General features: G+C 53.4%; 1 protein-coding gene across 4 annotated transcripts in view; it reads left to right on the top strand.

The window, feature by feature from the left end:
• The window catches only part of SH3PXD2A (SH3 and PX domains 2A), a 258,622-nt gene that overhangs the window by 149,334 nt on the left and 88,560 nt on the right, over nt 1–20,728 (top strand). For 3 of the 4 annotated variants that reach the window (XM_055250078.2, XM_055250094.2, XM_055250086.2), the window contains exon 6: nt 12,736–12,764. In XM_055250078.2, coding sequence (XP_055106053.2) covers nt 12,736–12,764 — 29 coding nt within the window. Of the gene's footprint in view, nt 1–12,611; nt 12,765–20,728 lie in introns of those variants that run through there. The other variant, XM_055250112.2, reaches the window with a different exon arrangement.

A 20,728-nucleotide genomic window follows, 5' to 3' on the forward strand; every position in this document is an offset into this window, starting at 1 on the left:
GTGCGGGTCACCAGCCAGGTTTCTTCCTGTCGGACATTCTCGTGCCAGCCCTGAAGTTGTGACCTCCCTAAGGAAGAGTCTAGAACTCAGTGGTGTCAATTGGATATTTCTTTTTTTTTTTTTTTTTTTGAGACAGAGTCTTGCTCTGTCACCCAGGCTGGAATGCAGTGGCACGATCTTGGCTCACGGCAACCTCCACCTCCCAGGTTCAAGCGATTCTTCTGCCTCAGCCTCCTGAGTAGCTGGGATTACAGGTGCACACCACCACACCCAGCTAATTTTCGTATTTTTAGTAGACAGGGTTTCACCATGTTGGCCAGGCTGATCGTTTGGGTATTTCTGACCCTGAGTCTTTGCCTTCGTTTTACCTTTCTCTTCACCACCTACCCTTCATTTAGCTTTTCTGTCTGGATTTTATGTGTCCTTCTTAGCCACAAGGTGGTAAATGAACAGTGTGGTGGTTAGGATTTGAGCACTAGACTGAGCCAGGTTGGCCTCCAATCCCATCTCTGTCCCTCACAAGCTGTGTTACTTTGGGCAAGTCACATGCTCTCTCTGATCCTCCATTTCTCATCTGTAAAATGGGGATAGTAAGGGACTCTGCCACACAGGCATGTAGTGAGGATAAAATGAGCTGATGCATGTCAAGGGTTTAGTTTGGCACCTGGCATAATGTGAATGCTTGACAAATGTAGTGCTCTTGTCAATAATAGTATTAACAATAATAATAGCAGCACTACCACTCCCACTTTTGGGAAAGACGAGCTCACTCAGGGTGGGGAGAGCTGCTCACTGGTGACTCCCACCAAGGCCTGGCCCACGCCCACCCTTCCCTCTCCCTGTTTGCCACCATACTTTGGGGTCCATGGGCACAAGCCTGCTCTGGGACCTCGGGGGGCTTCACCTTGGTATAGAAGCTCAGGAAAGGTTGCTTGGTGGAGGATGGAGGTGGCGGCCCAGGGCTGGCCTGCTGGGACATGTAATGGGCAGGCTGGTGAGTAGGCAGGGCCCTCACTGTAGTTGCAGCTGAGCTGGCCCAGGAGTGTTCGGGGTTGACAGGAAGGCAGCTGGAGGAGGCTGGGGGCATGGAGGTATTACCTAGGTATTACCTAGGGTTCCTGGATGGCCCCCCTGCTGCAAGCAGGACACAGGCCTGTCCTGTGAGCCTGGAGCTGGAGGCCTCTTTGCAGAAGCCCAATCAGGAAACTAAGGCACAGAGAGGGCTGCCACCACCCAGGTCATGCTGCCTGCTCAGACAGCCAGGCCTGGAACCCGTGTCTTGGGCTTCACAGGCTGGGCTGGGCCCGGTTTGGCATCTTACAGGACTCCTCCCTAGACCCTGTCCTTTACATGTATGCTCTGGCAGACCCTGGGGAAGCCCCCAGGCCACCCTGCACCCAGGCTAGCCCAGGAGCCACCCATCCCTGGGCACACAGGCCCTTGGCCAGGAGCCCCTTTGTCCTGCGTTTTGAGTGCCTGCTGTGAGGAGCATGGCAGCCACTGCCCTCTGTGGAACAGGCTCATTAAGTCAGCCTCTTGGATCCAGGCTTGGTTGTCACTCCTGTCGCCTCTGGGGAGACCCATCAGCCTGGCAGCAGCAAGGGATTCTGGGGGAATGTGAAAGTGATAACAGTCATTCAGATGGGCCTGGAAGTCCCCAGCTCTGCCACCCCCAGTGCTGCCAGCCACCAGCCACCAGCCACCAGGGTGGTCTCAGCAAAGTGGCTTTACCCTGCAGAGCCTGGGTTTCTTCATCTCTGTAACAGACACCCCAAGCCTTGGCCCCACCCATTGAGGCCAGCCAGGCCCGAGTCCCTGCTTCTTCCCACGCTGCTCCTCCTCCAGCAGCCACCGCCCCCACCTTCCTGGCTCCTTCTCTCAGTGCCCTCCTTTGGCCAAGCCCATTCTGTCCCAGGTGGTTCTGTCATTTCCCCTGCAAGTCACAGCTCTTCCAGAGTCCCTCCCTCTCCCCTCTCGAGGGTGAACCAGTGCTGGCGGCAGGGCCCTGTGACTGGCAGGTGGAGCTGGAGCAGGTGGAGGATCTGTGCATGTGCTCCCTGTTACTGAGGGGACTTTATCTGTATTAACTTGTTTATCCCCCAGCAATCCAATTAGGTGGATCCTTTCAGTCTCTGCACTTTATAAATGAAGACAGAGACCCTAAATAATCTGTCTGGCAGAGTTGGGATTTGAACCTAGGCAGCTACACACACACACACACACACACACGCACGCATGCACCATGGGAGCCAAGCAAACCTTCTGGCCATACCATGTCAGAGTCTGGACTGTACTGTCCAATAAAGTAGCCAGTAGCCACGGTGGCTCTTTAAATCTAAGTCTTAATTAAACAAAATGAAAAATTCAGTGTTTGAGTCATACTGGCCACAATTCAGTGTTTGAGTGCTCAGCGCCACTGTGGCTAGTGGTACCATACTGGACAGGACACATAGAGACTATTTCCATTACCCCGGAGAATTCTACTGGATAGCTCATTTGAGGGCATCACTGTTGGGGACAGAATTGGAACATTCAGTGCCACTGGGGGGTCAAAATCAGAGTGGGCTTTCTGGAGGAGGTGCCCCCTCCTTATGCCTTGAAAGTTGTGAAACACTAGACAGGGCAGGAGGGGGCCTGTGGTGGTCGCAGCACAGACAACCAAGTCTGCAGCCTTGCCTCCCATTGCAAGCTGTGTGACACCAGGCAAGTGACTTAAGCTGACTTAGGTGTGTCTGTAAAATGGGGCTAACCCAGCTGCCTCTGTTGGGCTGGGCACATCTGGGTGCTTGGTGCTTGTGGGTTTGTCACATGGTGTCCAGGAAAGTCTGGGAGGTTCCGGTTCCTTCACTGTAAGAGGTGATCACCCGGGCCTCCCAGGGCCATACAGGTGGGCTAGGTGTGTGGGAGGAGTGTGGGGCCCTCCGAGTCCTCTTTCCCACAGAGGCCAAGGCAGAAACAAGCACAGCCTGGCCTTGGGTGGGCTCCTTGGCCTCCATGGAAAATAGGGAGCTCCTTGACCCAAGCTCCCAGTCTTAGGTCGAAACTAGGCCAGGGCTGGGGAGTGAGGGGCTGTCAGCCAAGGATCGACCCAAGAGGTCGGTGCTCTGCAGTGGGGCCCTGGTATCCGCCCGTATGTCTCACACACACACACACACACACACAAACACGCGCGCGCGCGTGCGACACAGAGACAAGGCACACGTCTGCAGATAGGGCCGGTGTAGCTTGAGGGGCAAAGCAGTTCTCTGGCTCCCCTGAAACAAGTCCTCACCCCACTGCCTGAACAGGGAAAACCAGAAGGAATTAGAAATGTGATCCTCAGGCACAGAGCTGGTGCCACTGCCTTCAGGGAAAATCTCTCTTTAGGAATACTGCCGCAGGGTTGTTCTCAGCAACTTCCTTCTAAAATCTGAGCCACCTCCTTTGGGGCTCAGTCCAGCCCCAGCTGCCTGTCCTGCTCCCCCAAGACATACAGCCTTCTTGCCCTCCACACCCAGCATGCACACACACACACACACACACACACACACACAGGCTTACATCTGTTCCTGCCCCTGCACCGTTGCTCACACCATCCCTTCCACTCCAAATCTCCTTCCTGCTTCTGCTCTTTTTAAATAGTCTTCATCTTTCTAGGGCTAGCTCTAGTGCCCTGTCTTCCACATAGCCCTCCCTCACCACCCCAGACCACTCTGATCTCCCTGTCCTGGAAATTTCTATACAATGTTTCCTTTGATCAAGCTTTGGGGCACCTGATCACAAGGGAACTTGTATGTTGTCTTTTCGTGGGTGTTTGCCATCTCTTTCCAGCTAGATGGACAAAAAAATAAAAAAGAGGGCAGGACAGTGTGTCTTCTGCCACTCTCTTACTTCATACACAAGACTGGGTCTACAACAGCCCTTCAGTCAAGATGTGGATGGATGGTGGATGAATGATGGATGGATGGATGGTGGATGGATGGTGAATGGATGATGGGTGGATGGTAGATGAATGATGGATGGATGATGGATGAATGGTGGATGGATGGCTGGATGATAGGTGGATGGATGATGGATGGATGGATGGATGGATGATGGCAGATGGATAGATGGATGGATGGATGGTGGATGGATGATGGATGGATGGTAGATAGGTGATGGATGGCTGGATGATGGATGGATGGTGGTTAGATGATGGATGGCTGGATGATAGATGGATGGATGGTGGATGGATGATAGATGGCTGGATGGTGGATGGATGATAGATGGCTGGATGGTGGATGGATGGATGGATGATAGATGGATAGACAGTAAATGGATGGTGGATGGATAGATGGTAGATAGATGATGGACGGATGGATGGCTGGATGAATGATGGATGGATGGATGGATGGAGGATGGATGATGGATGGCTGGATGATAGACAGATGGATGGTGGGTGGATGATGGATGGATGGTGGATGGATGGATGATAGATGGATAGATGGTAAATGGATGATGGATGGATGGATGGTGGATGGGTGGATGGATGGATGAATGGATGGATGATGGGTGGATAGTGGATGGATGGATGATGGATGGTTGGACGGATGATGGATGGATGGATGGATGATGGATGGATGATGGATGGATGGCTGGATGGTAGACGGATAGATGGTAAATGGATGATGGATGGATGGATGATGGATGAATGGATGGATGATGGATGGATGGCTGGATGATAGATGGATAGATGGTAAATGGATGATGGATGGATGGATGGATGGATGGATGGATGGATGGATGGATGGATAGTGGATGGATGATGGATGGATGATGGATGGCTGGATGGTGGATGGATAGATGGATAGATGGTAAATGGATGATGGATGGATGGATGGATGGATGTTGGATGGATGGATGATGGATGGACTTGGAGAGAGGCAGGGAAGGTCTTTAAATATAGGATATCCTCCTTGACCTTCTCCTCAGGGACTTCATTGTTGAACCCCATCACCCCATTTTGTCACTCCCCCTCCCATGCTTCCCTAGGTCTGGCAGGTAGCCCCTGGAAGTCCAGGGAACCCCCATAGCCAAGAGCAGTCTAGCATGTACACAGGGAGCAGGATCTCAGGTGGCCTGAGGAGGAGCTCCCCGCACTCCATGGCAGTGGGCTGAACTGGCAATCCCCTGCTCCATTTCGCCCTCTAGGACATCAGCTGTGTGTTTCTGCCATCCTCCCCACTTCCCCTAACCCTGCCTCCTCCCACTCCCATGGACTGCTCCTCAGTGTCACCATCTAGGTGGGACTCCTTGGAATGCACATGATGGGAACCCAGGCCTGTCTGTCGTCATGGTCCTGCATCAGTGCCCTGAGTGACAGAGCCAGGGTCTCACACAGGCCATACTGAGAAGGTGGGCAGTCAGCACCTCCTGTATTCTGGCCACCATCCACACTCCTAGTCTAGCCCCCTGTGAACCCAGGCTGTTGGGCTACGGGTCCTTTCCATGGGCCAGATGCCATTTAAGAGGTTTGCACATTATCCCATGTAATCCCCATGACAGCTCTGTAAGATAGCAACTATTTTAACCCCCTTTTACAACCGAAGGTACAGAGAGGTGAAGTCACTTGTTTATATCACAAAGCACTAGGTGGCTGAACCAGGGTTCTAACCCACCCGCTCTTTTAACTCCCTGTTCTGAGGCCTGGACATGGTAAAGCTTGTCCTTTGGCTGAAGACACACTTAGGGCCTTTGCCCAGAATAGTGGAACAAGTCAGAGGAGACAGACAGACAGTGCTTTGTTCTTTTGCTGTGGACAGGGCAGCAGCAGAGACCCTCTCGGATGTTCAGGAGACAAGCAAAATGCCTGGGGGATTCTGGGGTCTATGATGGCCATAGCATCTGGCCTCTCTGGGACCCAGCCTGGGGAGCCCCAAGACCCCTTCTCTCTGCAGGAATTCAGCTTTTTCACCCAGGGCAGGAATTCCGGCCCCTCTGGACAAGCCACATGGTCACAATGGGGTCCATTCTCAGAACCCTGGAAAACACAGGCCCTGCGGAGAAAGGACGGATTCTTGTTAAACACAAGGGCCCTCAGTGCCACGATTTAGATCAGGGAGCAAATGGGGCAGAGAATGGCCTGCAGGCCCCTCTGTCTGTCTTGCCTGGAGATTGCTGCCTCTGGAGACCATTCCGTGCAAAGGCTCTCAAAAGCCAGAACAAAAACCCAGCTAGGGGCTAAGGGGTGGGAAAAAAAAACCCCAACTCTCCAGACCACAGTGACCCAAAGCCCTTCGCTCAGACCTTCCTCACTTGGTTTCTGGAAGAACATGCTCCATGGTGGTTTCACAGATAATTCGAATTCTCACAATAGCCCTGTGAGGACACTCAGAGTAGCCTCCCGTTAGGACTGGGGAATCTGAGGGCTCCTGCCATAGTAGGAAATTTCACACTGCAACTCGATAGACAGACATCTGATGCAGGTGCCACAAAACAGCCTTGCCAGGGGTGATCATTTCTAGTCCGTTCTTTTTAAAATGCTCACTGGGACCACTAAATTGATTCCGGAGCTCACTAATGGGTCACTGCCTGTCATTTGAGAAGCACTAGTTTGAAGTGGCTTGTCCAGGGTCACCAGCCCCTGAGGGGGCAGAGCTGGGTGCAGAACCCAAGTCTGTGGACATCCAGCACTGGACTTTGACAGCCCCTCTCCTGCCCCCAATCCCCAGCTGTCAACCTCTCCTCTTAACAAAAATTTTCCTCCAGCCAGGATCTAACCAAATCACTCCCCAATTCTGCAGACTTACAGATTTCACAGCCAGACATCAAAGCCCTGCCCAGCCTGGCCTTTCCTGCCCTGTCTACCCACTACCCCCACTGCCTAGTCCGCAACTGGTTGGAGCTGCTTGTTCCTGCTTGTAGAGCTTTCCCCCTCCATCCCTCTATGGATCCAAACCCCCTTGTCCTTTAAGGCCTCCTCCTCCAGGAAGCTACCTGGGATGTTCTGTAGCCCCCAGGACCTCTCTTTTCTCTGCACTGAGTGTAACCCCTCCTGTAATTCTCAGTGTGGATTGTCTGAGAATGTTGGCTTTCTCATTGGACTTATGTCACATATATCTCTTCTGCCTGCCTGCACAGGCCTTAATGAGATTGCCTACAGCGAGAGCTTAAAAAGTGCTTTTAGGTTGATAACAGCAGTCAAAATCATTATGTACCTCAAGGGCTCCATGTCACTCCCCTGGCCAAGGTTGCATCTTCTCCAGCCCTCGTATTCTAGATAGTGCCCATGTCCCCAGTGACTGCTGGGCTCTGAAGGTCACCCCCAAGTTAGCTGTCTGGCAGCCCAGCCGGCCTCTTGAGCAGTTCCCAGTGGCTGCAGGCCCTGCAGACAGGCATCCTGGGCCCAGCAGCCAATGTCGGCCGGCAGACAGAAGGGTGAGAACACCAGGCTGGAAGTCTGTGTGTGTGTCCTTCTCTGCCAAGGCACTTGCCAATGGGAGGGAGAGTGGTGAGGGGTGTGGTGGGCAGTGGAGGGTATGATCCTGCAGCATTCAGCAGAACTCCACCTGGCAGGTACTCAGCACCCCTCCACACAGCCGGCCCGGCCAGGCCCAGCTCTCTTTCCTCTCTCTCCCATGCCTCAGTGGCTCTTCCTGGCTTCCCCTCTCACTCTGGGAACCCTGAACAGCAGGATGGCAATCTCCATTCCCCAGCGAGGGCCTGCTGTCCGCCGCTGGTGTGACCTCTCCTTGTGGCCCAATCCTTAGTGGACCTCAGCGTGGCCCCTTGGGAGCATTGTGGCTCAGGACTGTCCATTTAGCTTCAGGAGCCTGGGCCAGCCACTGAAGCCTCAGACCTCAATCTCCTCATCCATGAAATGAGTGAGCACCTGCTCTGCCTACTTCAGAACACCAAAGAATAAATCCTGGGAGTTTTCAAGGGGAAGGCAGAGTGTGGGGAACCATGTGTCAAAACAGGGGGACAACACATGTGAATTGTTCAGTGCCTTTCCTGCCCCCACCAGCCTCTTCCTGTGCAGTCTCCAACACCAGCCACTTCACTAGAGTATCCAGGGAGGGAGCACAGTGTGTCTGGCCAAGATAAAGTGAAAGGAAAAAAGAAAAACCCTTTAGGGTCTGCGTTAGCATGAAAATGCAAGCCCTTTACATCTCTTGGTTTGGGGGCTCTGAGAGTTGGCCATTCCTTGAGAGGTTAAATGTGTCCTAATAGATGGGTCCAGAGGCGTGTGTCCATTCCTGTGGGTCGGGGATGAACACACTTCCTGGTGTTCAGTGCTAGACAGAGACCAGTGGTTGTTCTGGCATTTGTGAAAGCCCAAAACTCTGAAAGTGGGGCTGGAATCACCCCTGCCTGGCACTGTCTGCCAGCATCGTGGTGAGGTCCTTAAGGAGAAGCTCCTTTTGTTTCAGGGGGCTCTGTAGGACCCAGGTTTAAACAGGCCTTTGCCACCTGTGTAGCAACTGAGGTGGAGTCAGATGGGCCCAGGTATGAAAGAATAATGACAAAGACAATTTATAGCAGCTTCTGTGCTGGCCACTGTGCGAAGCCGTTTCTACACACTGTACAGTGCACCTTCCCCAGACTCTGAGGGTTTGGTGCTATTATTGTCCTCGTTCTACAGATAGAGAAGTAGAGGCTCAAGAGGCCAAGAAAGTAGATCAAGGGCACTCCCCTGCCCCTGCAGCAAGCAGCAGGGATTTGAACTGGAGGCCTCTGTCTCCAGAACCTGCCTCATCCAGACACAGATTGCATCATCTTACAGGGAGGGGCCAAGAGATGAACCGTATCACCTGGGGATGGGGCGGGGTGGGAGTGGAGGCCCCAGGAGTCCTTGTGTAGATGGGGAGGGATGGAGTGCTGGGTGGAGGAACTCCACCCCTCTTTCCCAGCCAGGCCAGACCTATGGACCACAGGAGATCAACCATCCCAGTTTGTCCAGTTTGAGCCCTGAAAGTCCCATGTCCCTGTTTTCCTGGGACTGTGGGTCACTGTACCTGTGGTCTGAGTCACCCCTGGACCAGCTGCAGAGAATGAATGGCTGAGTGGTCTGATGAGCGCTGTTTCAGGACACAGCTTGGGAGGCCTTTTCAATTACATTAGCCTCTGGCAACGCTAGAGGGAGATGCTAGCCCCGCCCTTCCTCCCCTCCCCTTCTTCCTGTGGCTCCCTGGCCGATAGTGATTCAGCAGCAAGTCGGAAGCAGGCTAGACTGTGACCTACCAGGAGTGGAGTCACTGGCAGGGTGGGGGCTGTCAGCACCAGCTCAGGGCAAGACTTGGAGCAAGGAGGGAGTGTGGATTGGAGAAGGGGACTGATGGGAAGGGGAGGGGTTCTTGAGTTGTTAGGGCACTGAGCCCCAGCAGAGGGCCCTGCTGTCCTGCCAGACTGGGACTGGTTGTAGGGCAGTGGGAGGTGGTCATGGCGTGGAGGGGGATCCCTGCCTTTGCCTCTTGCCCTCGTATGTGAGGGATGGGAGAGTCCCAGCCACTGGATACCTAAACTGCTTATCACCCTATTTAGCAGCTAAAAATATGAAATGGCTTTGCTAAAGGATGCCCAACCGGAAACTTCCAGAAGGTTTCCTATTAGGGCAGTGCCTGCTCGGGCAGGAGGCCAGACACCCTGAAGGATTCAGGATTCCTCTTCGTTCCCACCATTCAGTCACAGCCTGGCGACCCCCACTGCCAGGACCTCAGCCTCCACCCCATTAACCCCGTGTGCTGATCAGGCCCTCTGGGCTCTGCCTTCTCCTCCTGCACCCACTACTCCAGGAAGGGGTGGTGACTGGGCATTTGTCTTGAGCCTCAGAGCAAGGCCTGGGTTTTCTGGTCCCCATTCCTGTCCTCACCCACTCACTATGGCCTTGAGGAAGTTGTCTGGCTTCTCTAAGCTTTGGTCTTCTCACCTGCAAGAGGAGAGCCCACACCCCCTGCAGGGAGGGACCCAGAAGTCCTCGGTGGGGAGGACCCTGAACTCTGGCTGAAGGACAGGCAGGCCAAGAGATATTTTCTGGAGGCTCCTTCGGCACTACAAGCACATTGTTCTTACTGAGCATAAATGTTTCTTAGGGGTGGCTGGAGGCCTGATGGAGATTATGCAACACCGGAGCAGCCTCAGAATCCCCAGGGGAGTTTGTTGGATTGCAGACCACGCAGTAGGTTGGGGTGGGGTCCTGCATCTGAATTTTAACCACTTTCTAGGTGATTCCATTGAATGGCAGGCTGAGAATCACCAACCAGGGCCTGGCACAAAGGAGGCCCTCAAAGCGTGTGATTCTTGTTTCTTTCCCACTCTTTTTTTTTTGTTTTTCTTTTTTTGAGACAGAGTCTCACTTGTCACTCAGGCTGGAGTGCAGTGGCGCCACCACAGCCCACTGCAGCCTTGACCTCCTGGGCTTCAAGCAATCCTCCCACCTCAGCCTCCCTTGTGGCTGAGAGTACAAGTGCTTGCTACCATGCCTAGCTAATTTATTTTTGGTAGAGATAGGGGGTCTCACTGTCTTGCCTAGGCTGATCTCAAACTCCCTGTCTCATGGGAACAGCCTGGGTAGCCTGAACCTGCTCAGAGCTGGAGAAGGTAGCCATCCCTGTGAGGCAGCCACCCCTGCCTGGGCTACTGGCAGCCAGGGGGATGGTCAGTGGGCCATCAGTCCTGGGCTTCTCCTGCCAGGACCAGCAAGAAAATTGTGGGACAGCAGAGGGCAGCTCCTCAGTGCCCTCACTCCCTGCCCTTCCCCAGTAGCCCTCAGTGAAAAGGCCTGAAAAGCTGATTTCCTCCTTGGGAGTGGAAAGTCTTTTGGGCAGGACACAGCTACCATCTAATACTCTCCTCCTCCTCTCTGGAATTCTCTGCACAGTTGAGCTTTTTAGGGGCACAGCTAGGACTCAGTCTCTGCCCAGTCTCCCTTCTGCGAGGGGAGCAAGAATGCCTTTGTTAAGGCCTTCCCTGGACTGACTGGTGGGAGCTAGGGGAGGGGGCAAATGGAAGCTCTCCCACCTTTCTGTAGTTCCTTTCCAAGGCAACAGTTTCCCAGATTCTCCTCCACGCCATCCACGCTGCAGTTTTTATTCCTTCCAGTGGGCTTATAAACCACAGTCCTTCCCCAGATTGGGCAACCTTGGGCAATGGCTGAGCCTCTGTTTCCTAATGTATAAAATGGATTAGGATAATAGGACCTTCCTCTTAGTGTGGATGAGAGGATTGAAGGAGACATGAAATACCAAGGGGGTTCTCAAACAAGATGGGGAAGGAAGGGAAGAGAGTCAGAAATGCAGATTCCTGGACCTTGCCCCCAGCATTCTGATTAAGTGGGTTCTAAGTTTTGGGAAAGGTCGATGCCTAGGAGAGGGGGAGCTCCGCACTCCTGGCTGTGCAGGAGCCAGGAGGATTAATAAACACTCCGATGTTGGAGGGCACCCCTAGACCTCCTGGATCGGAATCTTGGGGAGCCTCCCTGGGGATGACTCTGCTCCTTTCCCTGGGAGCCTGCTGCCTCTTCCTCCAAGAGAACCCCCTTCTACCACATCCCCCCAACCCCCCCACCCCCGCCTTTCCAGTGGCAGACTAGCGGGCTAGTTTGCTTCGACCAAAGATGGGCAGCAACTGGCATTTTCTTTGGCCCCTGGGGAAAATGGAAGGCATTTCCTTCGGACTCCGGAGAGAGCCCCAGCCAGCCCCTCCGCTGTTCCCTGAGCACTGAACGGAACTTTCAGCCTTTAGGGGCATGTGAGGCTCAGGTTAAGGGAGCCAGCTCACCTTTCCCAGTCCCCTGAGGATTGGTGAATGGAGTGGGGTGGGAGGAGTGGGGAGATAAGGAAGGCAGGAGCAAGGACAGGATTTGGGAAATCTGCGAATCTTTGAGTCTGGACTCTGCTGGAGGGCAGGGCAGGTAAACGGAGGCTGGGAGGGTTCAGTGCCTAAGGTCACAGCAGTTACTTTCTCTGACAGCGTTTGAACCCACTTCCTCAGAAGCTCAACTTCCGTTCCTACCGTTCCTGGCCTCCCAGTTAACCTTGCAGTATCCTCTGTCCCCCCACTCCCCCCTCCTCATCCCGACTCCCCAGCTGTAGCCTTTGAGAAGGACCTTATCCATGGCCTCTGCCATTCTCGGGGCATGCAGTGAGAGGAAGCAGCCACAGTGGCCCCCAGAGTGTCTCGGGTCTAGGACGGGCAGACTCTAATCAAAGGGTCACACAAATCTGTGATTACCTGGCGGGTGGTGTTGAGGAAGACAGGTTGAGGAGGTGACATTTCAGTAGTGACTTACGGGCTGAGTGAGCTGGGTTCACCTCCCAATTCTTTGCATCGCTAGGGCAAGCCATGCAAAGAATTGGGCGGTGAACCGCTCCGGTGGCGGGGAGAGCGGGCTCCCAGCGCCGGGTAGGGCCTGGGTTCCAGCGAGCGCCATCCCGGAGCCTCAGTTTCCCAGTTTGGGAAGTGAGGAGAACCTGCCTCGCCCTCCCCCGCCAAGGCTTAGGGAAGGTGAGCCCCCGTTAGCGGGGCGGGCTGGGGCGGGGCGGGGCGGGGCGGGCGAATCGCGCCCGGGGGCTGGGCTGGCAGGGGGCCCGCGGGCGGGCGGGCGGGCGCGGCGCGCAGTGCGTGCGACTGCGGAGCGCGCGGCTAGCCGGCCGTGGGCATCACATGAGCAGCGGCACCGGGGACCGACCGCATCCAGCCCGAGGGCGCCCCTGCAGCTGCAGCCCCGCGCTCGCGCCCGGCCCTAACCATGTCTATCTGTTGTTGCTTCTTTTTCAGGGACTATGGCAGTTCCAAGAGGAAATCAGGTAAGGGAGCCTCCGGGCGTTTTCCCTTCAGCCTTCCTTCCCGCTTCGTGCACGCGCCCCTCCGATCCTGCAGAGGACTTCTTGGGGGCGAGGAAGGGGGGTTGTCCTTGCACGCCAGCCCACGGGTCCTGCCGGGCCAGGGGTACTCGCTTCACTTGCCCCTCCTCAGTCCATGGCCCCTGAGACCTTTGGTCCTAGAACCCTCGTTCGCCTCCCACCGACTCGCTTGGGCTCCCGCTACCTCGCTGTCCCCAGTGGGAGTGGGGGTGGGTGCATGGGGAGTGCGTGGGTGGCTCGTGAAGGGGCTAAGCCCCCGCACCGTGGGCAGCCGGGTCCTTCACCCCCGGGCTGCGGCGGCCACTGCTGGGCAGTGCTAAGACTTCTCCGGTTCCTCTCGCGGTGCAGCGGTGATGGAAGGGTTAATAGAGACGCGGGGCTTTCCTGCGAGAAGGTGAAATTGAGATCCGGGACTGAAAAGGGGTCGTCCTTGAGTGACTTGAGTTTTTAGCGCCTGCACCACGGACCTTCCTCCCTCCCCCAACTCTGAGCGTGTCCTTGCTGCGGAGGTGGGGGCTCTCTGCGTTTTGGCAGCTGAGACGCACTTGGGAGGGGGCCGACCCGACCCTCCCAACCCCCTCCCCGCCCCCCGCATTGGCCTGACAGGTGCCAGGGCCCGCCCAGAGTTTGGAAGGGGGTGGAGGCGAGGAGAGAGGCGGGCCAGCCCTCGGAGCTGTGGGCTGAGGGTAGAGCAGGATTCTCTGTGGAAGGGGGAGGCTGGGCTCCCCAAATGGCAAACGTCTGGATGTGGGCGGGCTGTAGTTAACTGGGGGAGAGTGGTCCCTAGGAGTTAGGGCTGTGTGTGTGCTGAAGTGGGGGCGGGGACAGACTGCTGCAGCGATCCGTGCTGACACGTGGATTGGCCATATTGACAGGGTGGCTGTACCTGGACAGTCATCCCGGGGTCTGGCCCTTGGGGATGTAGGAGGTAACACGTGGCTTCTGTGAATGGCTCCTGTGCCCCAGTGCCTTGGCCTGTGGATAGGTTGAGGGGAGTGCCCCTGTGTGGTGGATGGATGTAGAGTGGGGTAGATGTAATTGTATGATATGTATGTTTCTGTGTGTACAAGTGCTTGCTCACGTGCCTATTGGGACAGGGAAAGTTGTGTCCTGGTTTATGTGTTGGGGGCGTGTGTGGCTGTGGGGTTCTGTGCACATGTGTGAGTCATGATAGTTGTGAGCCGTGAGGATATGTTTACTTGTTTGGGTGCACAGGCTGGGGGTGTGTGTGTGTGGTTGAGATATATCTGGTTATGGGTTGGAGTCTGTGCTCGTTTGTATTTGTGTACCAGTTTGGGACGTGTCCAGCTGTGGGATGAGGTGTGTGTGCATTTGCCTGTCACCTGGGTCTGGGGTGTCTCAGGCAGGCACACCCACCGGTGCAGAAGGCCCTTTCCTCCAGTGAACTGCGGGGTGAGCCTGGGGAAGAGCATTCCTCCACTGTCGCTCCAAGCAGGCCTCAGGTGGGAGAATGGAAGGCAGGGCAAAATGGGGGTTGTGTTCTCTCACCGCCCCCACAGGAAGCTTGCCCTGGGCCTCAGAGGTATAGTGCCCTGGTTGAACCTGGGCCCAAATTCTGGCTCTGTGTGACCTTAGGCAAGTTTCATAACTTCTCTGTGCCTCAATTTCCTCATTTTCTTTAAAACAAAGATGCTAATGTTATCTGCCTCACACATAGAGGATTAAGTATGTTAACGTGGAATAGTCCTGGCACCGAATAACTACTATACAAGTATCAGTTCTTGGCAGCAGCAGCACTTTCTGAAGGCCTGGGACCTAGGCCTGCCTCCATTGCCACTTTTCTCCCTATGTGACCTTGGGCAAATTCCTTCTCTACACTGGGCCTCAGTTTCCCCCTATAAAGGCAGGAGCTGGAACAAATAACCTTTCAGGTCCCCCACCACAATCCCTGAGGCTCAGCTTCTGTGCTGCTTCCTAAGCAATGCAGGGCCACACCCAGGCTGCCTCCCCCAGGGAAAGCCAACCCCCAGTTTCTCTGCCTTCCACTCTCAGGCCAGGAAAAGGATGGATGGAGAAATTTAATTTACATTGGTGTGCTTATGATAATGGCCACTTAGTGTCATGGTTGAAAATGCCAGCTCTGAAGCCAGACAGGAGGAGTTGAGAGTCTGCCTTCTCTCCTCTGTGACCTTGGGTAGATTTCTTAGCCTCTCTGTGCCCATTAACTCTTCTGTACACCACTTTGTGATGGTTTATTATGTGTCAACTTGGCTGGGCCACAGTGCCCAGATATTTGGTCAAGCATTATTCTAGATGTCTCCGCAAAGGTGTTTTCTAGGGGAGATTCATATTTAAATAAATCAGTGGATTTTGAGTAAAGCAGATTACTCTCCATAATGCAGGCTAGCCTCATCCAATTGGTTGAAGGCCTCTTAATAGAACAAAGACTGACACACACACACCCGCCCTCAGCAAGGAGGAGTTCTGCCAGCAGCCGCCTTTGGACTCAGCTGCAGCTCTTCCCTTAGTCTCGCCTGCCGGCCTCCCCCATCACATTTTGGACTCTCAAACCTCCACAATCACATAAGCCAGTTCCTAAAATAAATCTCCCTCTGTCTTCAAGCTCTCTATGCACCTCCCGTTGGTTCTGTTTCTCTGGAGAACACTGACTAATACACACCTCATATGGTTATAACGAAGATTAGATAAACTAATATATGTAAGCACGCTTAGAACACTGCCTGCCACCTAGAAAGCTCCCCTGGAAGTGCTAGATGCTGTTATTGAATGAGCATCTACTATGTGCTAGGACATTTTCACGTTTCCTCATTTGCTGATCAGAGCCACAGTACATGATGGGTGGTGGGATTCCCATTTTGCAAATGAGAAGCTGAGGCTCCGATGGGGTGACTGCCCACACACAGTCCTTGGCAAACTGAGGATTGGAGTCCATGTTTAGGGCTGTGTTCTGCTCTATAATGAACCTCACGAAGCTTCCCAGGGTCACTCCAGCCAGGGACATTTGCGCAGAGGAAATGGATGCCATTCTGGGGTTCACTGTAAATCTCTTACTGAGCATAGAGCTTAGACTTGAGGCAAGGCTTAGGGATGGTGGAGTCAACAGAAGAAGAAAGTTCTCAGGAACTTTCTGGAGGAAGCAAGGCTGGTGACCTTGAAAACTGAAGGACAGTTTGGCCTCAAATTTATCTGCATCTTTCTTCCCTCCATTGAACCTGCTCCTTCCAGCATCTTCCCCATCTCAGGAACTAGTACCATCCACCCCATTGCTCAAGCCCAACATCTAGAAGTCACTCATTTTTTGTTTTTTGTTTTTTTGAGACAGATTCTCCTGTGTTGCCCAGGCTGGACTGCAGTGGCATGACCTTAGCTCACTGCAACCTCTGCCTCCTGGGTTCAAGTGGTTCTCCTGCCTCAGCCTGCTGAGTAGCTGGGATTACAGGCGCCCGCCACCACACCTAGCTAATTTTTGCAGTTTTAGTAGAGACAAGGTTTCACCATGTTGGCCAGGCTGGTCTCGAACTCCTGACCTCAAGTGATCCACCCATCTCAGCCTCCCAAAGTGCTGGGATGACAGGCGTGAGCTACCATGCCTGGCCGAGAAGTCGTCCTTGCCTCTTCCCTTTCTTTTACCTGCCAACTCGAGCTGCAGAACCACCTGTCTCCCCACCTCCACCATCACATGCGTTAGAAGCCCCCTTCATCTCTCCAGGAAGACCCCACCTTCCTACCTGGTCTCACTGCTTCTCTATTAGACCTCTACCTGACATTCTCCACACCACAGCTAGAGTGAGCTCTTAAAAAATATTGATCAGCTGGGTGCAGTGGCTCACCCCTGTAATCCTAACACTTTGGGAGGCCAAGACAAGAAGATCACTTGAGCCTAGGAGTTCGAGACCAGCCTGGGCAACAAAGCAAGATCCTCTCTCTACCAAAAAAATAAAAACAATAAATTAGCCGGATGTAGTGGTGCACGCCTGTAGTCCCAGCTACTCAAGTGGCTGAGGTGGGAGGATCACTTGAACCCAGAAGTTAGAGGTTGCAGTGAGGCATAATTGTGCCACTGCACTACAGCCTGGGCAACAGAGAGAGACCCTATCTCTAAATAAATAAATAGGAAGGAAGGAGGGAGGGAGGGAAGAAGGGAAAGGAAGGAAGGAAGGAAGGAAGGAAGGAAGGAAGGAAGGAAGGAAGGAAGGAAGGAAAAGAAAAGAAAGAAGAAAGAAAGAAAAAGAAAGAAAGAAAGAAAGAGAGAAAGAAAGAAAGAAAGAAAGAAAGAAAGAAAGAAAGAAAGAAAGAAAGAAAGAAAGAAAGAAAGAAAATAACATACTTTCCTGCTTAAATTCCCCCAGGGACTCCATCCCACCCAGAACTAATTCCCTACCCTGGCTCACAGAGCTTGTGTGACTTGGCCCCTGGCTGCCTTCCTGACCTGGGCTTTACCCCTCTCGTCCCCACCCATCACACTCTGCTCAGCCACACCAGTCACCTTCTGCTCCTTAAATGCATCAAACACATTCTTCTACGTGGCCTTTGTACTTGCTCTTCCCTCTTGCCTGTAATGTTCTTCCCTGATCTTTCACATGGCTGGCTCCTTAAGATTTCTGCTTAAAACTGTCACCTTCTCAGTGAAGCTGCCTGATCCTGCAGTGTCCAGCCTCCCCCACAGATTACTCCTCTTCTTCCCTCTTCATCACTTCCCACACTCTAGTGATCCTGTGTGTTTGCTTGCTTCTTCTCTGTCTCCCACCACCTCGAGAGCAAAGACCTTGGCTGCAGGGCTTGCACCAGCACCAGGATCCACTGGTACCTTTTGAATAGGTGGGTGGATGGAAGAAAGCATGCATGAATGAGTGAAACTTGTGCAGGGTCAGGAAAGAAAGGTCATTGTGGCTTCAAATTGGGGATCATTGCTTGGAAAGAGGAGACATTTTTCTGGTTTGGGAGCAGAGAGCGGGAGGCTTTGGTAATCCAGAGAGAGCACATGCACAAAGGTAGAGGGACAGGACTAAGTGTGGCTTGTTTGGAGACTGACCTAACTGAGCGTCAACTATGCCAAGCACTGTGCAAGGTGTTCAGGCTATAGGAACATGCCTTTCTACCCTAGAGAAGTTTGCAGTCTGCTATGGGTGATGAGCTATATAGGAGAATGTACTGGTAGATGGAGGGAAGTGAGGGAGCAACATGGTTACCTGAGGAAGAGCAGTCCAGGCCGAGGGCACAGCAAGTGCAAAGGCCCTGGGGTGACGGCATGTGCTGGCTCCTCGTGACGCAGTAGGGAGGCCTGTGGCTGGGATGAAGAATAGTGGAGGGTAAAGTGGAAGGAGGTGAGAGCAGAGATGTAGCTGGCAGTGGGGAGGGAGTAGGGTGAAGCAGCACCACGTAGGGCCTTGCAGGACATTCTAAGAATTTTGACTTTCATCGAGTGAGATGAAGATTAACTGAAGGGTTCTAAGTAGAGGCAGGGACATGATCTGGCTTCAATCATAGAATGACGGGGATTGACTAGGCAGGATGGGTTATGATGTGCAAGGTCGCGGGGGCAGCTAGCCAGGTGAGATAGGATGGGAGCTCTGGCAGCAGTGGAGGGGACAAGGCACTGAGGGTGTTGGACAGACTCCGATGATTGGATGTGGGCCTCGAGGGAGAGTTTGTGTGGGAGCTGGGAAGCATCTGCATCAGGTTGCCTGGGGTCCCACTCTCAGGCCGACAACTTGCCAGTCACGTGACCTTGGGCAAATCCCTTCGCCTCTGAGAACAGGTTATCTCACCTGTTCTGTGGTATCAGCCAGGGTTCAACTAAAGGAACAGAACCAGTGGGAGGTATATATTAAGCGATGTAGTGTAAGGAACTAGCTTACACAATTGTGGGGGCTGGCTAGGTAAGTCTGAAATCCTATAGCAGGCCATGAAAGGGGGCAGGCTGGACCCCCAGGCCCAGGCTGGAGCTGCTGTCCACAGACCAAATGTCTTCAGGGAAACCTCCACTCTGATGAAGGCCTTTCAGCTATTGACTCAGGCCCACCCAGGGTGTTTTAAATAATTTCCCTTATTTAAAGTCATCCGGTCATGGTCTTTAATAACTATAAAAATACATTCCCGACCAGGCACAGTGGCTCATGCCTGTGATCCCAGCACTTTGGGAGGCCTAGGCGGGTGGATCACCTGAGGTCAGGAGTTTGAGACCAACCTGGCCAACATGGCGAAACCCCGTCTCTACTAAAAATACAAAAAATTAGTTGGGCGTGGTGGCAGGTGCCTGTAATCCCAGCTACTGGGGAGGCTGAGGCAGGGAGAATCTTGAACCCAGGAGGCGGAGGTTACAGTGAGCTGAGATCACACCATTGCACTCCAGCCTGGGCAACAGAGCGAGGCTCTGTCTCAAAAAATAAAAATAAAAATAAACCATTCCCCAGCAACACCTAAATTAATGTGTGATTGCATAACTGGGGACAGTAGCCTAGCCAGGTTGATGCGTACCACCTGACCATCATACCTGTCAAATGGGGTTGTTACTAGTAGCAGCGACCTGGCCTGCCCCAAAGTGCACAGGGTTCAAGGTGATGCCCTTCGAGGGGTTTTGTGCTGTGCCTGGCAGTAGGAAGGGCCTGTTGTTGTTAGCTGTTGTTGCTTCCCCAAGGTGGGCACTGCTCCAGGAGCCCCAGCGGGGCTGGAGCAGACTCCCCAGAGCAAGGGGTTCTCTTGAGACCTGCAAAGATCTCATGCCTCTCACCCAGTTCTCTAAAAAGCTGCTTTTCGCCACGGCACCTAGCTGGGAAGTTCTGAGGTGCGCCACTAGGGGGCACAGGTGGCCACGGAGCCTCGGGATTGTCAGGGCCCTGGGGCTGTGGTCAGGAGAGCCTGATGGTTCATCCAACCCAGGAGTCCTGTGGAAGCTCCAGCTCGTTTACATGCAGATGAGGTTGCTCAAGAGTGTTGTTGCAAGCTTGTTCTCTTAGGCAAGTGTTGATGTTCCTCATGAAATCCTGTTTACTTTATTCTTCTCCTCAGAAAAGTAGTGAGCTCAGCCCCACCTCTATCTCAGTGATCATAAAACTGTATTATTGGCTGAGTTCATGAGATCAGCATTAATGTAGTTTCACTGCAGAGAAGCAATGTTGCTTGGGGTTAAGAGTTTAGGTTTTGCAACAGGCAGACAGGGTTTGAACCCCACCTCTGCCATTTGTTATTGCCATTTTAATCATTGATAGATTAAGAAAGAAGGGGAGAAGGTGGTCTTTGCGTTGAGACATTTATTTCTATTCTGTGAGTCCCAGGAGGAGACGACAGGGCGTAGATCAGCCATTGCTGAGTATTCCGTTGAGTTAAAAACGCGGACTCTGGAGCCAGAAGGCCTAGTTTCATGTCCCGGCTCTGCCAGCTGTGTGATCTTGGCAAGTCTTTCTCTGTGCCTCATTTCTTCACCTGTAAAATGGGGATAATCAGGTTTTTTTCATCGGGTTGAGGATTGAATGAAAATTCCTGAAGTGATAACTCCAGCCCCATGCCTGGCCCAGAGGAAGCACTAAGGGTGAAGCAGCTTTTTACTAAGAAGAGGAGGCAGCACCGGAGGGGTTCATCTCAAACAGGAGAGTGCTGGTTTCGGCTTTTGCCCTTTCTCAGGAGTGACTCCTCAATCAGACAGGGGGAAGGTGGGGCGTGCACTATCTCATCATTGCCAGGAGCCTCCCTGCAGCAACCTGGGTAGGTGGTCTTGTCCTGTTTTATAGACCAGGAAAGGGAAGTTAAGGAACTTGCCCCAGGTCAGCCAGACACAGGATTCTCTTTTTTTTTTTTTTTTTGAGACAGAGTTTCGCTCTTTGCCCGGGCTATAGTGCAGTGGCACAATCTCGACTCACCTCCTGGGTTCAAGTGATTCTCCTGCCTCAGCCTCCCGAGTAGATGGAATTATAGGCATCTGCCACCAT

The sequence above is a fragment of the Symphalangus syndactylus genome, chromosome 2 (genome assembly GCF_028878055.3).
Source record: "Symphalangus syndactylus isolate Jambi chromosome 2, NHGRI_mSymSyn1-v2.1_pri, whole genome shotgun sequence".
NCBI lineage: Eukaryota > Metazoa > Chordata > Mammalia > Primates > Hylobatidae > Symphalangus > Symphalangus syndactylus.